We start from the raw sequence: 18,421 nt of genomic DNA on the forward strand, positions 1-18,421 counted from the left end.
TCAAATGTGATGATCATTTTTCCCCCTTCATTCTGTTGATGTGGCATATTACATTGATTTTCATATGTCAAACCATACTTGCGTCCTAGGAATAAATGCCACTTGGTCATGTTGTATAATTCTTTTAGTATGCTGCTGAATTCTGTTTAGTAGTATATTGTTGAGGATTTGCATCAGTGTTATCTTGTAGTGTCTTTGGTTTTGGTATTAGGGTAATGTTGGCATCATAGTATGAGTTAAGAAGTGTTCCCTCCTCTTCAATTTTTTGGAAAAGTTTGAGAAGGATTGGTATTCTTTCAATGTTTGGTAGAATTCACCAGCAAAACCATCAGATTCAGAGCCAGCCTTCCTTCCTTCCTTCCTTCTTTCCTTTTCTCTTCCAGTTTTATTGAAATATTATTGCCATACAGAACTGTGTAAGCTTAATATATACAACATAATGATTTGACTTACATATACCATGAAATGATGACAATAAATTTAGTGAACATCCATCATCTCATATAGGTACAGAATTTTAAAAAAAGTATTTTTTCCTTGCGGTGAGAACTCTTAGGATTTACTCTATCAACAACTTTCATATATAACATACAGCCGTGTTAAGAATATTAATCATATTGTACATTATAACCCTAGTATTTGTCTTATAACTGAAAGTTTGTACCTTTTGACCACCTTCATCCCATTCCCCCTCCTCCATGCCCACCTCTGGTAACCACAAATCTGATCTCCTTTTCTATGAGTTTGCTTGTGAAGTATAATTGTCCTAGAACATTATGTTAGTTCCTGGTGCAGAAAATAGTGATTCAATATTTTTATACATTACAAAATTGTCACCATGATAAGTCTAATTACTTTGTTACCATACAAAGAAGCTACATTATTATATATGACTATATAATATATGACTATATTCCCCATGCTGTAAATTTCATCCCTGTGGCTCACTTATTTTGCAACTGGAAATTTGTACCTCTTAATCTTCATCACCTATTTTACTCATCCTTTCACCCTCCTCCCCTCTGGCAACCACCTGTTGTCTACATTTATGACTCTCTATTTTGTTATATTTGTTCATTTGCTTTGTTTTTTAGATTCCACATATAAGTGAAATCATATAGTATTTGTCTTTCTCTGTCTGACTTATTTCACTTAGCATAAAACTCTCTAAGTCCATCTGTGTTGTCACAAATAGAAATATTTCATTCCTTTTTATGCCTGAGTAATATTCCATTGTATATATACATCTTCTTTATCCACTCATTTATTGATGGGCACTTATATTCCTTCCACATCTTGGCTAATGGAAATAATGCTGCAATGAACATAGGGGAGCATATATCTTTTCAAATTAGTGTTTTTGTTTTCTTTGGAAAAATACCCAGTGTGGAATTGTGGGATCGTATGTCAGGTCTATTTTTAATTTTTTTTAATGAACCTCCATCCATTTTCTATAGTGGCTGCACCAATTTAAATTCCCACCAAAAGAGCACAAGAGTTCCCTTTTCTCCACACCCTCACTAACACTTGTTATTTGTTGTCTTTTTGATAATAGCCATTCTGACAGGTGTGAGGTGATATCTCATTGTGGTTTTGATTTGCATTTCTCTGATGATTAGTGATGTTGAACATCTTTCATGTGTCTTTTGGCCATCTGTATGTCTTCTTTGGAAAAATGTCAATTCAGGTCCTCTGCCCATTTTTTAATTGGGCTTTTTTTTTTTTGATGTTGAGTTCTATGAATTCTTTGTTTATTTTGGGTATTAACTCTTTATCGAATCTATCATTTGCAAATCTCCTCTCCCATTCAGTAGGCTGCCTTTTCATTCTGTTTGTGGTTTCCTTCACTGTGCAAAGGCTTTTGAGTTTGATGTAGTCCCATTTATTTATTTCTGCTTTTGTTTCCCTTGCCTGAGGAGACAGATGCAAAAAAAAAATTGCTTAAGCTGAAGTCAAAGAGCATAACGCCTGTTTTCTCCTAGGAGTTTTATGGTTTCAGGCTGTAATTTAAGTCTTTAATCCATTTTGAGTTTATTTTTGTATATAGTGAGAGAGTAGCCCAGTTTTCCCAAAACTATTTATTGAAGAGGCTGTCTTTTTCCCATTGTAAGCTTTTGCCTTTTTTTTGTTGTGGATTAATTGACATATATAAGCATGGGTTCATTTCTGGAATCTTTATTCTGTTTCACTGATCTATGTGTTTGTTTCTGTGCCAGTACCATACTCTTTTGATTACTATAAGCTTTGTAGTACAGTTTGAAATCAGGGAGTGTGGTATCTCCATCTTCGTTACTCTTTCTCAAAATTGTTCTGCCTATTTGGGGTCTTTTGTGTTTCCATACAGATTTTAGAATTATTTGTTCTCGTTTGTGAAAAATGCCATTGGTATTTTAATAGGGATTGCATTGAATCTGTATATTGCCTTGGGGAAGATGGATATTTTAACAATATTAATTCTTCCAATCCATGAGGTATACCTTTCAATTTGTTTGTGTCATCTTCAATTTCTTTCTTCAGTGCCTTATAGTTTTCTGAGCACAGGACTTTTACCTCCTTAGTTAGATTTATTCCTAGGTATTTTATTCTTTTTGATGCAACTGTAAATGGGTTTGTTTTCCTAATTTTTCTGATAGTTTGTTGTTGGTGTATGGAAAGAAAAGATTTCTGTATATTAATTTTATATCTTGCAGTTTTACTGAATTTATTAGTTCTAGTAGTATTTTGGCAGTGTCTTTAGTATTGTCTATGTATAGTATCATGTCATCTGCACACAGTGACAGTTGTACCTCTTCCTTTCTAATTTGGATTCCTTTTATTTCTTTTTCTTCTCTGGTTGCTGTAGCCAGGACTTCCAATACCATGTTGAATAAAAGTGGCAAGAGTGGACATACTTATCTCATTCCTGATCTTAGAGGAAATGCTTTCAGCTTTTCACCACTGAATATAATGTTGGCTGTAGGTTTGTCATATATGGCTTTTATTATGTTGAGGTATATTCCCTATATACTCACTTGGTTGCGACAAGGCTTCTCTTTGTTGGGATTTGTTTACTGCTTCAATTTCCTTATGACTTATAGGTCTATTCAGATTTCCTATTTCTTTGTGATTGAGTCTTGGTAGGTTTTGTGTTTCTAGGAATTTGTCCCTTTCATCTAGGTTATCCAACTTTTTGGTGTACAAATATCCATAGTGCTCTCTTATAATCCCTTGTATTTCTGTAGACAAGGTAGTAACATCCCCACTTTCATTTCTGATTTTAGTAATTTGAGTCTTCTCTCTTCTTCCCTTAGTCCATCTAGCTAGTTATTGATGTCACAAAGTTACATCTTTATATGCTGTGTCCCCTAAAACATAAACTAATAATTCTTTAAAATGCATTAGTCTCTTAAATTATGTAGAAAACTAGATTTGTAGTTACAAACCAAAGTTACAGTAATATTAGCTTTTACACAAATAATTGTTTTTCCTTAAATGTATTACTCTTAAATCATGTAGAAAACAAAAAGTGTAGTTATAAACCATTGTTAAATAATACTAGCTTTTATAATTATATTTACCTTTATTGAGATTTTTATTTCTCCATATAGGTTCGAGTTACTGTCTAGTGAGTGCCCTTTCATTTCACCTTGCAGGACTCCCTTGAGCATTTCTTGCAAGGCAGTTCTAGTGGTTACAAACTTCCTCAGCTTTTCTGTCTTAATTTTTCCACATATTTGAAGGACAGTTCTGCCAAATATGAGTTTTCGTTGAGAGTTTTTTTTTTTTCTTTTCACTTTGAATCCACTATCTTCTGGCCTCCAAAGTTTCTGATGAGAAATCTGCTGATAAGCTTATTGCAAATGCCTTGTATGTGATGATTTGCTTCCCTCTTGCTGCTTTCAACATTCTTTGTCTTTGCTTTTTGCAAGTTTGATTACACTGTGTCTTGGTGTGGACCTCTTTGAGTTCATCTTACCTGGAGTTCATAGAGCTTCTTGGATATTTATATTCATGTATTTCATCAAATGTGGAAGTTTTCAGCCTTTGTTTTTTCAAATATTCTCTCCCTCTGCTCCTTTTTCTCTCTCTTCTCCTTCTGTGCCTCCCACAATGTGTACACGTTGGTCTGTTTGATGGTGTCCCACAGGTCCCTTAGCCTCTGTTTGCTCTCCTTCAATCTTGTTTCTTTCTGCTCCTCAGCCTTGATAATTTCCATTATCCTATCTTCAAGATCTCTGATTCTTTCTTCTGCTTGCTCAAATCTGCCTCTGACTCTTCTAGTGAACTCTTCATGTCAGTTTACTTTTCAGCTCCAGAATTTGATTTTGGTTTCTTGTTAAGTATTCTATCTCCTTACTGATATTTCCATTTTACTCTCATTTTTCTTGACTTTCCCTACATCTTCATTTAGTTCTTTTAGCATCATTCAGACAGTTATTTAAGTCTAACAGATCTGCCATTAGGTCTTTTTTTCAGGGACAGTTTATGTTGATTTATTCTTTGCATTTGAATGGGCCACACTTTCCTGTTTCTTTGTATACCTTGTGATTATTTGTTAAACACTGGACATATGAGTCTAATAATGAATGTTAAGCCTGGAAATTGGATTCTCCTCCTTCTGCAGGGTTTGCTGTGTTGTTGTTGGTTTTTTGACTGATTGTTGAAGGCTGGCTCTGTACCAAGGGTCAGCCTGGGATGTAAACTTAAGGTTTTCTCAGGTCTTTTCTGAGTGTTTTCCTGTGTATGTGTGGTCACTTTCTAATTTTCCCTGCATATGTAGTTGTTTTTTAATGTCCTAGTCTTTAATGTCTAGCCTCCTAAAGGGGAAAAGGTGAAAAATGAAGGGTGGGAGGGAAGGGTTCTGGCCCTTTAAGTCTCCTGGAAATCATTTCAGCTGGAGGGGGAAAGGCTTATAACAATGGGGGTGTGTTTAACAACAATGGCTGCCCATCTCTTTTTCTGCACCTCTGCAATAAGAAGGGGCAATCAGCCATCGGAGTTCAGATCCTTGATATTTGGAGGACAGGGTCCTTTTTGCCTACCCTGGCTCCCGTAAAAGCTGCTCCAGGAACCTGGTGCACAGCTGTCTGTTTGCCATATGGCTGGAGGTGGGAATGGGTAGGTACTACTGTGCTAAGAACTGAAATTCACCCAAATTGACCTCCCCAGTTTTCTACTGGAAGTTGCAATACTTCCACAGACTCCATAGTTCCCTGTTACATCAGACAGATTCTGCCAGTGCAAGAATGTTGTCTTGTCTAGGTGGGGAGACAGATTCCTGGTGCTTCCTATTCCCTCATCTTCCCAGAATCCTCTTCATTCTTAAACATTTTTGAATCCACACATTTCAGTTATGTCTAGTTCCTGCAGCCCAATGTGGTCCCTTCCCAATTCCAGCACAGATGTTAATCAATTACTCCTAGTGTCAGGAGACATTTTCCAGGGGTCAACGATCTCCTTTTTCTGTAAGGAGCCAGACAGTAAATATTTTTAGTTTTGTGAGCTATATACTCTCTGTCATGACCATTCAACTCTGCCACTACTGCTTGAAAGCAGTCATAGACAAGATGTAAATGAACTGAGTGAGGCTGCATTCCAATAAGACTTCATTTGTGGACAATGAAATTTGAGTTTCATATTATTTTCATGGGTTAAAAGTTTGTCCTTCTTTTGATTTTTTTAATCATCCAAAAATGTTAAGAAGCAGGAAGTTCCCTGGTTGCCTAGTGGTTAGGATTCTGGGCTTTCACTGCTGTGGCCCGGATTCAATCCCTGGTCGGGGAACTGAGATCCTGCAAGCCATGCAGTGCAGCCAAAAAATTTAAAAACCCATTCTCAGTTCATGGGCCATAACAAACACAGGCTGTGGGCCGATTTGGCCCATGGCCAGGTTTACTGACTCCTGAGGCATTCAAAATACTTGGGGCTACATTAATGTTGAATAAATAACTTTCTCCCAAGAACAACAGAATGGTACAGTCGCCTTTTTTTAATACTAATTAGGTTTAACAGTATTAGAAACCTTTAGTTAGATAAACTCAACACAACTATAGCAAAGTCAGTCTAAGGATCCTACAGGTGGAAGGGTTTTCAAAATCACAAGAAATGGTTGTCCATACTATCTAAACTCACCAAACATAATATAGTACTGGGATTTTCCATTCAGGTTCTTCTGATCCACATCTGCAGGGAAGAGCTTAATGTAGCCCCCTCCACAGTCCATCTTCTGCTCATGCTTCACGGTGTACTGAATGATCAGAGTCTTCCCTTTATTGCTAAATGGTTTGAACCGTGCAGAGATGGCGTAGAATCGGCTATTTTGAGTGGTCTGCAGACCTTTAAATAAAAAGTACTCATGAAGGATTAGGAATGACACTGCTCGGCAATGCAGGGAATTACATGGTTGTCCTCCCCCACCCCTGATAATAAACCTTCCAACCATTTATGTTGATCCTGCACCTATAGCACATTTGTACAATGATATACAATGCGCATATCACTAAAAGGCTCTCTGCTGCCACAGAACTTCTAGTTCACATACTCACGTACATGTTTTTGTACTTAATATACCACTGTTAGGTCTTAAGTTATAAAAACACTTCAGCTCTAACTGACAAATATGCAATCTAATTATAGATAAGAGATTAATTTTGCTTCCCTTCATTTTCCAAGGGGTGGGAATGTACAAGGAAGCTTTGTAACAACTGGATTAAACAATGGAACATTCTACTTCTTTTCCTTAATTCTCATCTTAAAACAGCTATTTAAGAGACACAATGGCTGATGGAGGACAGATTGCTGATCTGGGGGGAAAAAACGTGCTTCACTGCACTGGATGAGCTGGTCCTTGGGTGTCATCTGTGTGGTGGCTCTTTTTATGAAGATACCATCCTTTTGTCATCTGAATCTTCTTGTACTTTATAAGTTTAGCTGTTCACTTCAAGACCAAAAACCCCTTTTCAGTAGCCAAAAGGCTCTGTACCAATTCCTTATCTTATACTGGAGTATAAAACAAACCTGACAACAAGGACCTACTGTATAGCACAGGGAACTCTACTCAATATTTTGTAATAACCTATAAGAGAAAAGAATCTGAAATGTATATATAACTGTACTGTACACCTAAGACTAACGTATTATAAATCAACTATACTTAAATTAAAAAAAAAAAGACAAACCTGAAAACAGAGCCAGTCTTCTTATAACCTACCCTTCCTTGTAACATACTCCAGCCTCCATAACTGCCTATGCTGAGAGCCATCATTAATGAACCTGGCATTTTGTGTCAGTATGTCTAAGACTGAACTCACGGTTGACTCCTCACTCCCAAACCTATCTCTCTCTCTCTCCTACATTCTTCCCCCACTCTTCCCTTTCTCAGGTGATCTGTAGCCCCTTCCCCTACCATCCAGGCAATTCCTAAGGCCATCTGACTCACCACCTCCCTCTGAGTCTCACCACACTCCTCAGCCACCACCATCACCTCTCACCCATCTCTGTCTGGTTAAATTCTATTGATCTTTCCATCCATGGCTTCTATGTTATGGTCCTGGGAGACCACAATGAAAGGGGTCAAATTAACCAGTATCCTCAGTGCCTTGCCTGTGTCTGCTCTCAGTAGACAAGTGCTGGGATGAATGAAATGCACAGAGTCTCAGGATTCCAGGTTGGAGGAAGGAAAAACATTGTGGGAAAAAAACAAATGACAACCCCGCTCCCTGTACAAGCTTCACAGACCACCTTGTTATTTTCACTCCATTTTTGCCATCACAGCCTGACAATTTGGAACAACGTGTATCCACAAAACAATGAAGGCAACACTGGAGTAACAGGGCCAAGATGGAAGTTGAGTGGAAGGTGGTAAAGAGGGAAATGTTTTAATCTAAATCAGGGGTTGGCAAACTTTTTTCTGTTAAGGCCAGGGAATAAATGCTTTACACTTTGGGAGCCATTCCTTCTCCATCCTAATTACTCATTTCTGCCTTTGCAGCCTGAAAGCAGCCACAGACTGTATGCAAATGAAGGAGCATGAATGTGTTCCACTATTTATGGACCCTGAAATTTCAGGCATTTCATTGAATTTTGTGTAATTTTTATGCATCACAAAATACTATTCCCCTTTCTATTTTTCTCCAACAATTAAAAAACGTAGAGACCACTCTCAGCTAACTGGTTGTACAAAAAACAGGCAGTAGAGGAGCTTTAGTTTGCCTACCTTTGATCATCAGGAATGAGAAGCCAGAATACAGGTTATCCTTGATACTTAGAGACTACTGACTTGTGGGGGAGGGTAGGCCAGAAGAGAAGACTCTGGGGGTGGAGGTGGGGCCTGAAAACGTTCCTATCTTGACCTCGGTGTGCAGTTGTAAACATTCATCCTATCGGACCCCCAAAGATCCATGCGCCTGACGGCATATAACTTTTACCCTGTTTTTCTTTTTAACGCGAAAATAAAAATGAGAAGTACCTTCTTAACTTTTTCCTTCTGTAGGGCAAGACCCTCGGCTCTCCAAACCCATTTGACTAGTGCTTGTGAAGAGGGGGTATCTTGGTCAAGAAAAGAGAAGACAAAAATACCTTACCCATGCCTGTTTCCTGACCTGTGAAATGGGTGTTAGGGCTGTGCCACACCTACCTTGAAAGGTTGCTATGGGGGGTTTAACATTCATCTTGATTTTCTCACGATACCTACACTAACCTTTGTCTTTCTCTTTATGACCATAAAATTTCCCGGACGAGAGTCTAAAATACCCAAATTGGGAGTCATTGGTGGACTGCACCCATCGGTTCCTCCAGCGCTCTGTTGGGGGTAAATAACACCGGTTAGGGCTGAAAACTGTTAATTTGGGTGGTGGGGAGAGTGTTAGGGGCCCTCGAGGCTTCGAAGCTTCGAGGTTTTGCCACCACCGATCCCTCGGCGACAGGCGGGGGCAATGGCAACTTGGGCCATCCGTTGGGCACTGGGGTATGAGGGAGCTTAAGCCTCCGCCACCGGCGGAGCCCCTTCACCTCCATCTAGAAAGTCCTCCTGGAAGTAGACTGTGGCCAGCGCCACCCGCAGCACACAGACTGCCCAGAGCGGGACACGAGCGGCGGCCATGGACAAGGCGCGGCCACCTCTCCTCGTAACCGTCTCTTTGCGCCGGGTCTCCGCGGCGCGCCGGGCCCTTCCCGGAACTACTCCCGTCATGCCTTGTGATTGTGACCCGAGACACCATTGGGCCTTGACGCGCGGTGCACGCCGTGTCCTCCTTCAAACTACCATTCCCATGATGCCTCGCGATAGTGACATGGAGCGCTATTGGTCGTTGGGGCGCAGGATGCACCGGGAGGTGTAGTCTCTTTCGCCCTGGCGCCTTTGCCGGCGTCAACGGTCCCTTCTGGCCCGAGAGTCCGGCCGAGAGCGGTGGCGGCTTCCGCGGAAGGACTTCGTGGGAGGAGGTTGGCGGGGTTGGCTGGGCGGTGGCCGGGCTTAATGCCCGGGCTCGGGAGAGGAGTTGCAGGGAAACGGGACGCGCTCCGGGGCTGGGCAGGTCGGGCGGCGGGAGAGCGGCCTAGCGCCTCATTTTCCTCGTCTGGGGCCCATGAGCGAGCGTGGTACGATGTGGGTCGCTCCAGGCCTGGGGGAAGAGCTCGATGGTCTGAGGGGCGACTGTGTTTTCAAATTTTGGCTTATTTATTTTTAACAACTTTATTGATAATTCATTTACATACCATACAGTTCACCCCTTCTAAGCGTACAATTCCCGTTATTTTTAGTAAATTTACCAAGAAGTGCAAACATCACTACCATCCAGCTTTAGAACTTGTCAGTCACCGCAAGTGTATCTCTTCTGCCCCTTTGCAGTCTATCTCCGCTACCACTCCCAGTCCCAGGCAACCACTGATGGGCTGAGTCTATAGTCCTTTTCTGGACAATCCTTATAACTGGAATTATACAGTGTGTGGTTTTTTGCATCATCTGGTATTTTCCCTTAGTATGGTGTGTTTGACGTATATGCGTGTTGTGTGTGTCATTATTTGTTCTTTTTTATTACTGAGTAGTATCTCATTTATGGATGGACCTCAGTTCTCATCCATTCACTAGTTAATGGATATTTGGGTTGTTTCCACTTATTGTCTATTATGAATAAGAACTATTATGAACATTTGCATACATTTCAGTTATCTTGGGCTTCATGGGAGTAGAACTGCTGGATCATAAAGTAACGATGTTTAACTTTTTGAGGAACTACCAGACCGTTTTCCAGGTTGTCAGCTGCGTCATTTTATAGTCTCTTCCAAAGGGGTATGAAGGTTCCAATTTCTTCATACCCTTCACCAACCATTTGTTATTTTCTGTAGTTTTGATTATAGCCACCCTCGTAGGTATGAAGTGGATCTTATAGTGGTTTTGATTTGAATTTCCTTCATGGCTGATGTTGAACATCTTTTCATGTGCTTATTGGCCATTTGTATATTTTTTTTTTTTTGGTGAAATATTGGTTCACATCTTTTACCTATTGGTTTATTTTTAATTATGTGTTTTAAAAATACATCTATTTCTGAAACTAACACAATATTGTAAATCAACTGTACTTCAATAAAAATTTTTTAATTAAAAATATATATTTTAGTTGTGGTAAAATGTACATAACATGAAATTTACCCTTTTAAACATTATTGATTTATTTTTAAAATTATTTTATTTTATTTACTTATTTTGGCTGCGCCGTGCAGCTTGTGGGATCTCAGTTCCTGGAGCAGGGATTGAACCCAGGCCATGGCAGTGAAAGCCTGGAATCCTAACCACTAGGCCACCAGAGAGAAATCCCTTTTTCTTAAAATTCTTTTTTAAAAAATTATTTATTTTAATTAAATTTTTTTATTAAAAATTTTTTTTTAAACCTAAGGAAACTTTCAGAAGAACTAGATGCCAGAAAACCTGGCCTGGTGGTCAGGCTTTTCCTCTGACCCACATAGTGCCCTGGGCCTTGCCTACAAAAATATAACGATAGCTGTTGATGTTGTTCCAGTGCTTTCTACTTCCCCTTCACCATGTCCTTCCAGCTGAAAGTTAGCCGGTTATGCAGGTAGTCCAAATACTGTCATTACTGCTATCTAAATTTTATTGTATGCTTATTCCATGCCCCACACTGAACATAGGAATCCTGTGAGGCTAATAGTTATTATTCCCTTTTTACAGATGAGCAAGCTGAGGCACAGAGTGGTTAAGTAATTTGACCAGGGTCACTCACACTAGGAATTCTGCACTGTTTCTGTTGGGTGTGATTTTTGATTCACTGACTCCTGTGGTCAGGCCTGTGCTGGGCACTCTTAGTACACGGGGTTAAGATGGGGATGAGCAAGTAAGCACACTAGTCAGAGAAACAGACAGTAAAATAATAAAAATAATTCATTCTTGTACAGAATCTTAGGGGCTGGGTTAAATGCCTTGCACAAAATATTTGAACTCAGCTTTGAAAGGTATATAAGATGTATGGTAGCCAGGTTTAACAAATCAAAATACTGGACACCCAATTGAATTTCAGTTTCAGATAAACAACAAATAATTTTTTAATATAAAAATATTTAGGGCTCCCCTGGTGGTGTGGTGGTTAAGAATCCGCCTGCCAATGCAGGGGACACGGGTTCGAGCACTGGTGCGGGAAGATCCCACATGCCATGGAGCAACTAAGCCCGTGTGCCACAACTGCTGAGCCTGCGCTCTGGAGCCCGCAAGCCACAACTACTGAGCCTGCGTGCCGCAACTACTGAAGCCCGCATGCCTAGAGCCTGTCCTCTGCAACAAGAGAAGCCACTGCAATGAGAAGCCCATGCACCGGAGCAAAGAGTAGCCCCCACTCGCCACAACTAGAGAGAGCTGCACACAGCAACGAAGAACCAAAGCAGCCCAAAATAAATAAGTAAATTAAAAAATTTGGAACATTACCTTTTAGGATAAAAATATTTGGGTCATACTTATATTTTTTAAATTATTTGCTATTTATCTGAAATTCAAATAACTGGGTGTCCTGTATTTAGTCTGGCAATCCCAATAAGGTTGTTTTCCAAGTGGACAGAGTGGGGGAAAAAAAGGCTTTTTGGGGTCTCACAGTAAATTTTTTAAAATAAAAGTAACAATGGCCTTGCTAAAACATTCAAACAGTATGGAGCTGAGGCATGGTTCTGCATCTTTTCTGCCTCACAGATCATTATGCTGGAGACATTATTATGCACACAGGTCTTCCCCCATTCCTTTTAACAGCTGCATAGTATTCCATTGTCTGCCTGTGGTCATCTGGACTTCATTGAGCCTGTATGGATGGGATCACGATTCTGATGAGTACAAACAATGCTGCCAAGACATCCCTTGAACATACATCTCTATGGGCATTGTAGGGAAATTCCCAGACGTGGAATTGTGGTGTCACAGGGTCTGTGCATTTCACATTTTCATTGATGTTGCCAGGTTCCTCACTAAAGGGCCTGCAGCAAACACACACCCATGCCATATTTTTCCATTTTTTTAAGTGTTTAAAATCTTTTGAAACCTTGGTAAATCTTGGAGTGAATTGTTCATATTCCTTCAGGGGCACATGGGAACTCTGAGAATATGATGAAAACGCTGGCCCTTTTTCCCAGAAAACTGTATGCCAGCACACACATACAACACATGGCCGACCTTTGGTGGGGGGTCTGTGTCTGTCCATAGCCCCCATCCCTGCTCCCAGGGCAGTAGTTCTCACACTGTAAGTAAAATAAGATTTCTGGGGAGCTCATTAAATATACAGATTGTGTTTCAGCAGCTCTTTTTGAGAGAACTGAGGACACTTGGGTAAAGGAGGAGACCAGACTTGGGGTGTAACTGGGTAATAGGACTCACTCGGAGTAGAGGTGGGGTAACTGGAGAGGGAGTGAAGCACTGTAGGGGCGAGTGGGACCTTTGGAATTGGCCTGAGCTTTGAATTTGGCTCTGTGTCTCACTGGCCAGGTGACCTAACCTGTGGAGGCCTTCATTTCCTTCCTTTTCTCTATGGAAGAGGCATGACAACGACCAACTCTCAGTGTCGAGTGAGGATTAAATGAGATACTGTAGCTCTGAGCAGTGCTAGGCATACTGCTGGGCCTGAGAAGCACTGGCTCTTGTCTTTAATATGTAACGTGTCTCACTTAAGACCTGGCCTTGAACGGCATAGTTCAATGATAACGTACCAGGTGTCTTATTATTTTCGTTGCCATCATAGGGCTTGAAGGGGAGGCTCTGGCCAGATGGCAAAGGGGGATGTGGCCTCTCCCAGGTGGTGGGAAGCGTTGAGAGATTTGAATGTGCAGTCTGAACATCAGGTATTCTTACTGTAAGTTTTCTTTCTTTACTCCCTAGAATGGCTTCAATAAGAAAAACCAGCCGTACTGTGCGTGATATCTTTGGTGACTTCAGTGATATTTCCTTAGAAGATTCAAAGATGGAAGAAATCCAGAACTTGGAAATCAGTAGAAGTCTTACCAGAATAGCGCCCGGTCCAAGCAGATTTCTAAAAAGAAACCAGACTATGGATGGAAAACACTTATTCCCGAAAGAGAATGCTTTCCTGGGGAGTGGGCCCTGGCTCTCTTCAGGTAGAGCTTCGACCACTGCCTCGAAGGTCAGGGCCAACGCTGCACTCACAAAGCTGGCCCAGATAGAAACCAAGATCAGGAACCGGAAGGTGCAGATGGATTTTTCTGACGTGGAATCTGACCTGAAGACCTCTGAGGACTGGCTTCCTAGCAGAGCAGACGAAAATCCCCCTAGCAGGACGGTTGACCTTTCTTCACAGAACACAGACAAAACCTCCCGGAAACAGGCCCTTGAAATTCCTGTCCCTGAGAGTGACATGCCGAGTGGGAAGGTCAGTAGGTTTCTAAAGAAGAGAGAAGCACCTGTGGAAAAGATATCCCCTGAAGCACATGTTGGGAAAGAGAGGGATCTTCAAACACCCAAAGAGAAAAAACCTCCTAGAAGACTGGATTCTCCAGACAGTGATGAAGAGGAAATGAAAGAGTTGCTGGGAAGCTTGATGGAATCTTCTAGCGAAAAACAAGCATCCACAAATCAGGGTTTCACCAGCACCAAAGTCAGTGAGAAAGAACAAACAAAACTAGTCTCGGTAAGGTTTGCATGTATTTATCTTGTACTTGTATGTACTATGCATGTGTACCTTTCTGTCATAGCACTAGAGACTTTTGAAGAGAGCCATCACCCGTAAACACTTCAGAAAGTGTTTGATGAGGAGAGGTTGGGTTTCAGCCAATCACGGGTACCCATTGCTGGTCTGCTCTGTAAGGGACAGGATTTGGGACACGTCAGGCAGTTTTGCACTATGTGGAGCCTCGTAACTGTATACACCCCAGGACAGCACTTTGTATGACTGATCCAACACCAGCTGTGATCACTGCCATTGGTGATCCATGCCTATTTGTTGGCTGTACCACACAGGAATCACTAACTTGGGAAGGCTGCATTTCCATCTTCCAACTGTTCAATGCCAATGAACAGTTCAGTGGCATTAAGTGCATTCACGATGTTGTATAACCACCACCTCTGTCTAGTTCCAAAACGTTTTCATCATGCCAAAAGGAGACCCTTACCCAGTAATCCCTCCCTGCTTCCCGCTCCCCCAGACCCTAACAACCACTAATCTGCTTTGTGTCACTGTGGGTTTGCCTGTTCTAGACATCTCGTGTAATGGAATCATACAACCTGTGGCCTTTTGTGTCTGGTTTCTTTCCCTTAGCATGATGTTTACGAGGTTCACTCACATTGTAGCATGTGTCAGTGCTTCATTCGTTTCTATGGCTGAGTAATATTCCATTGTGTGGATGGACCACATTTTATTTATCCATTTGTCCATTGATGGACATTTGGGTTGTTTCCGCCTTTTGGCGATTGTGAATAGTGTACAAGTATCTGTTTGAGTCCCTGTTTTCAATTCTTTGGTTTTATACCTAGGAGTCGAACTCTTGGGTCTTGTAGTAATTCTGTGTGTAACTTATCGAGGAACAGAGAAACTGTTTCCCACAGTGACTGCACCGTTTTACATTCCCACCAGCAGTGTATGGGTTCCAATTTCTCCACATCCTCACCAACACTTGTTATTTTTTGTTATTTATTTATTTATTTTGGTTATAGCCATCCTAGTTGGTGATGGGAAGGCTGCATTTTAAGGGGAAAAATCTGCATATTGATTTTGACTCTGTTGAAGATCCATGTTCTCAGGGGCCTTAGTTTAGAAAATGTGTAATTAACAATATGTATTTGAAAGCAAAGTGAATTTTTCTGATTATTTGTGGAGTATGTCTATTCCCAGTATTATCTTGTCTAAATGTTGTACCTTGACTTCCAGAGATGAGGGGAAGGGAAAGAAAGGGGCAGAGAGGGATAATGATTTGATCACCAAGGACTCATGCTCTCCACCAGCCATGATGTCCGATGATAAGGACTTATGTAGCGTGTGTTTGGTAATTTCCCTTCTTTTGTTTCCACCAAAGTAGGATCAGATCCCAAATCAACTGAGAGTCCTTTCGCTGCCCAGGAAGGATCTTTCCAGCTCAAAGCCATTTCCGACATCACGTCTGCCAACCTCACGGTCAGCAGATGGGACCCTTCGCAGTGCTGGCTCGAGAACTCGCTCCCCACAGATTCCCATTTCAGAGGACACAGCCTCCCACACGGCGTCACTTTCCATCCCCAGCGCCTTTCCGAAGTCCGTGCCCTCGACAGTGGGGGATGGCAAGCTCTCGTCCTCCCCGAGAAGGAGTGAGGCTGGGCCTCAGGATGAGTCTCCCTCAGAAGCCGCCGATGAAAGTCTAAATGGTAACCCTCATCCCTGCGCAGAGTTGTCACCCTGGGGCAGGAAGGGCAAGACCGCCTCTAGGATCCCTGGTGTGGTGGTCACAGGGTATTGTCATGAGGGGTGCGAGTCACACCCTTGGCTTCCTGACCTTCTTTCCTAGTTGAGGGGCTATGTCAGATTTTTTTGTGCTGTCTTTAAAGCCTTCTTCTAGTAACCCTACCCAATGACAGCAAAAACAGAAATCCTTCTAGAGCCTCGTGCAAGAGGACAGCAATGCAGTTTTCCTTGTTGTAAAAGAGAAATTTGCTTCCTTTCCTTTTTAACTTCAGAAAAAGAAACCAATCTCTAACCAGTCACAAACTTTTCTTTTTATAAGTTTATTTATTTTTGGCTGCATTGGGTCTTCGTTGCTGCGCACAGGCTTTCTCTAGTTGCGGCGAGCAGGGACTACTCTTCATTGTGGTGCGTGGGCTTCTCATTGTGGTGGCTTCTCTTGTCGCAGAGCACAGGCTCTAGGCACGCGGGCTTCAGTAGTTGTGGCTCGCGAGCTCTAGAGCACAGGTTCAGTAGTTGTGGCGCACGGGCTTAGTTGCTCCACGGCATGTGGGATCTTCCCAGACCAGGGCTCGAACCCATGTCCCCTGCATTGGCAGGTGGATTCCTAACCACTGTGCCACCAGGGAAGTCCCTCATAAACATTTTTATTATTTCACCATCATTGAACGTGATTTTTATTTTAACATTGTATGTATTTAAGAAAGAGCAGAAAGAAAAAAGATGTGCAGCCAACATTGATTTCTCCCATCTGGTGCCTGATCGTCAAATCCGAGTTCAATAACTGTGTCTCGAGTACCTGCTGTGTGCCAGCACGTGCCAGGCATCATGGTGTCAGGAACAGGATGACAAACAAGCCAACTCTCCCCTGACCCCAAGTGCCAGGGTGATCCGTAGCCTGTGAATCAGTTGTAGGGGAGGAAAAATAGCTTTTTCCTTGTGTCCTTCTGGGTTCTCGGCTGGGGCTCTGTGACCAAAGGCAGGTTAACAGGAGAAGAGCATTCAGATATTAAATAAATATTTAACGTACGTTTTATGTGACACAGGAGCCTTCATAAGGAAATGGAAACCTGAAGAAACGGTCGCGCCTTCTGCTAGGTTTGATGGGAGAATAGTTGTGGGAGAATGTGATAGATGGATATGAGCCAAGGGTAGTAGATGAGGGGAGATGTAGTTGGGGTTGCTCAGTGTTCCCCCATCTTGGACATAAGGATGCTCCTTTCCTCCAGGTAGAGGGAAGGCACATCTTCTTACCTGAGGGCCTTACGACCTGATTCAGGGGAGAAGGTCAGGGAGTCCTTGCAGCCCCTGCTGTGTCTCAGATTCCTGCAGGTCAAAATATTCAAGATGCCAAGGTACCACCACATAGGGGGCGGGGAGGAGAAGCACGGCCAGCAAGAGTCCCTGCCACGCACCCTTGTGAGGGTTGGAGAAGGCAGCAAAACAGGCTCATGGATGTGAGGAAATCCCTTTGAGCCCCCTCAGGGGCCACCATCGGCCGGATGCCATTTGGCACCTCACTGATACGGTCTCGTATCTTGGGGCCCAAGGGGCTGGTGAGTGTGTGTCCACGCCAACCTGGCAGGTGTGGGTGAGAAGGTGGGTGTAGCTGGTGGGGCAGGTGCCAGACCCAGGTTCCTGCCCTCCTGGGCTGCCCATCCAGGCTGCCCCTCAGCCCTCGCTGCTGGCCTGGAGGGCCCCCTCGGTGTCCAGACCCCCACCTTCCCTCATTCTGATGCAGCCTCAAGGGAGGCACGTAGCAGGGAGTGGTGAGTACAAGTCTGAGTTTGGGGTCCAGCATACCTGAGATGGACATCCTTGCTCCGCCTCTTTCTGGCCGTGCAGTGTCAGGCTCTCTGTGCCATGGTCTCCACATCTGTAACGTGGGGCAGAGCTGTGTCAGTGAGCTGGTGCCTGTGGAGTGCCTCAGTGGGGCCTCCTGCTCAGTAAGTGTGTGCGTGTCTGGGTTGGCTGATGTGACAATAACGTCATTCCTCAGCCAATGACAACACTGTTCCAGAGAGCTCATCCACAGTCTCCTGCAGTGCCTTGGCCCGAGGCGGCTGGGATGGCTTAGTTCAGAGGCTTTGTCCATGAACGTATCTCTGGACTTACGTGTCACGTGCATTGTGGTAACTGGCAGTGTTAGAGGAGCTTGGAGGCGGGGGCGAGACCCTCACACTAGAGTGATGAGCTGGGCTTTGTTTGATCTGGGTCTTAGGCTGCCAGAGGGCTGCACTCAGGTGACCTTTCCAAAGAGAGTAGACGGCTCAGTCTTCCATCTCCTGCTCATCCCCAGCGCTGTGCCACCTGCGGGAGGGCCCTGCTCCCGTCTGCTCCTGCTAACTGTCCCCTGCCTGTTCTTAGAATTGGGGGTCTCATCCTGCCCCCTCAGGGAGACTCACCCCTCCAACCTAGCATGTGCCCTCCGTGGAAGCCTCTAGACACCTTAGGCCCCCTTCAGAAGTGTCTGTTCAACTCAGCCATGATTGGATCATGTACCTGCTTGAGTTTTGAGGCCCCGCAGGGTGGACCCCCCCCACCCCCCGTGCCCTTCCCATCTCCAGTTGTGT

The 18,421-nt window shown here is 43.0% G+C and overlaps 2 protein-coding genes across 5 annotated transcripts in view; one reads left to right on the forward strand and one right to left on the reverse strand.

Moving 5' to 3' along the window:
* CALR3 (calreticulin 3) overlaps positions 1-9,107 on the reverse strand; it is a 29,702-nt gene extending 20,595 nt beyond the window's left edge. The window contains exons 1-3 of the mRNA XM_024767534.1: positions 8,989-9,107; positions 8,678-8,779; positions 6,112-6,315 (exon numbers count right to left, since the gene is read on the reverse strand). Coding sequence (XP_024623302.1) covers positions 6,112-6,315; positions 8,678-8,779; positions 8,989-9,079 — 397 coding nt within the window. The 5' untranslated portion in view covers positions 9,080-9,107. The remainder of the gene's footprint in view (positions 1-6,111; positions 6,316-8,677; positions 8,780-8,988) is intronic.
* Positions 9,108-9,311: 204 nt separating this feature from the next.
* The window catches only part of CUNH19orf44 (chromosome unknown C19orf44 homolog), a 29,971-nt gene continuing 20,861 nt past the window's right edge, over positions 9,312-18,421 (forward strand). For all 4 annotated transcript variants that reach the window (XM_024767286.1, XM_024767285.1, XM_024767284.1 and 1 more), the window contains exons 1-3: positions 9,312-9,420; positions 13,343-14,108; positions 15,493-15,814. In XM_024767286.1, coding sequence (XP_024623054.1) covers positions 13,344-14,108; positions 15,493-15,814 — 1,087 coding nt within the window. In that variant the 5' untranslated portion in view covers positions 9,312-9,420; position 13,343. The remainder of the gene's footprint in view (positions 9,421-13,342; positions 14,109-15,492; positions 15,815-18,421) is intronic.

The sequence above is a fragment of the Neophocaena asiaeorientalis genome, unplaced genomic scaffold (assembly GCF_003031525.2).
Source record: "Neophocaena asiaeorientalis asiaeorientalis breed wild unplaced genomic scaffold, Neophocaena_asiaeorientalis_V1.1 scaffold87, whole genome shotgun sequence".
Taxonomy (NCBI): domain Eukaryota; kingdom Metazoa; phylum Chordata; class Mammalia; order Artiodactyla; family Phocoenidae; genus Neophocaena; species Neophocaena asiaeorientalis.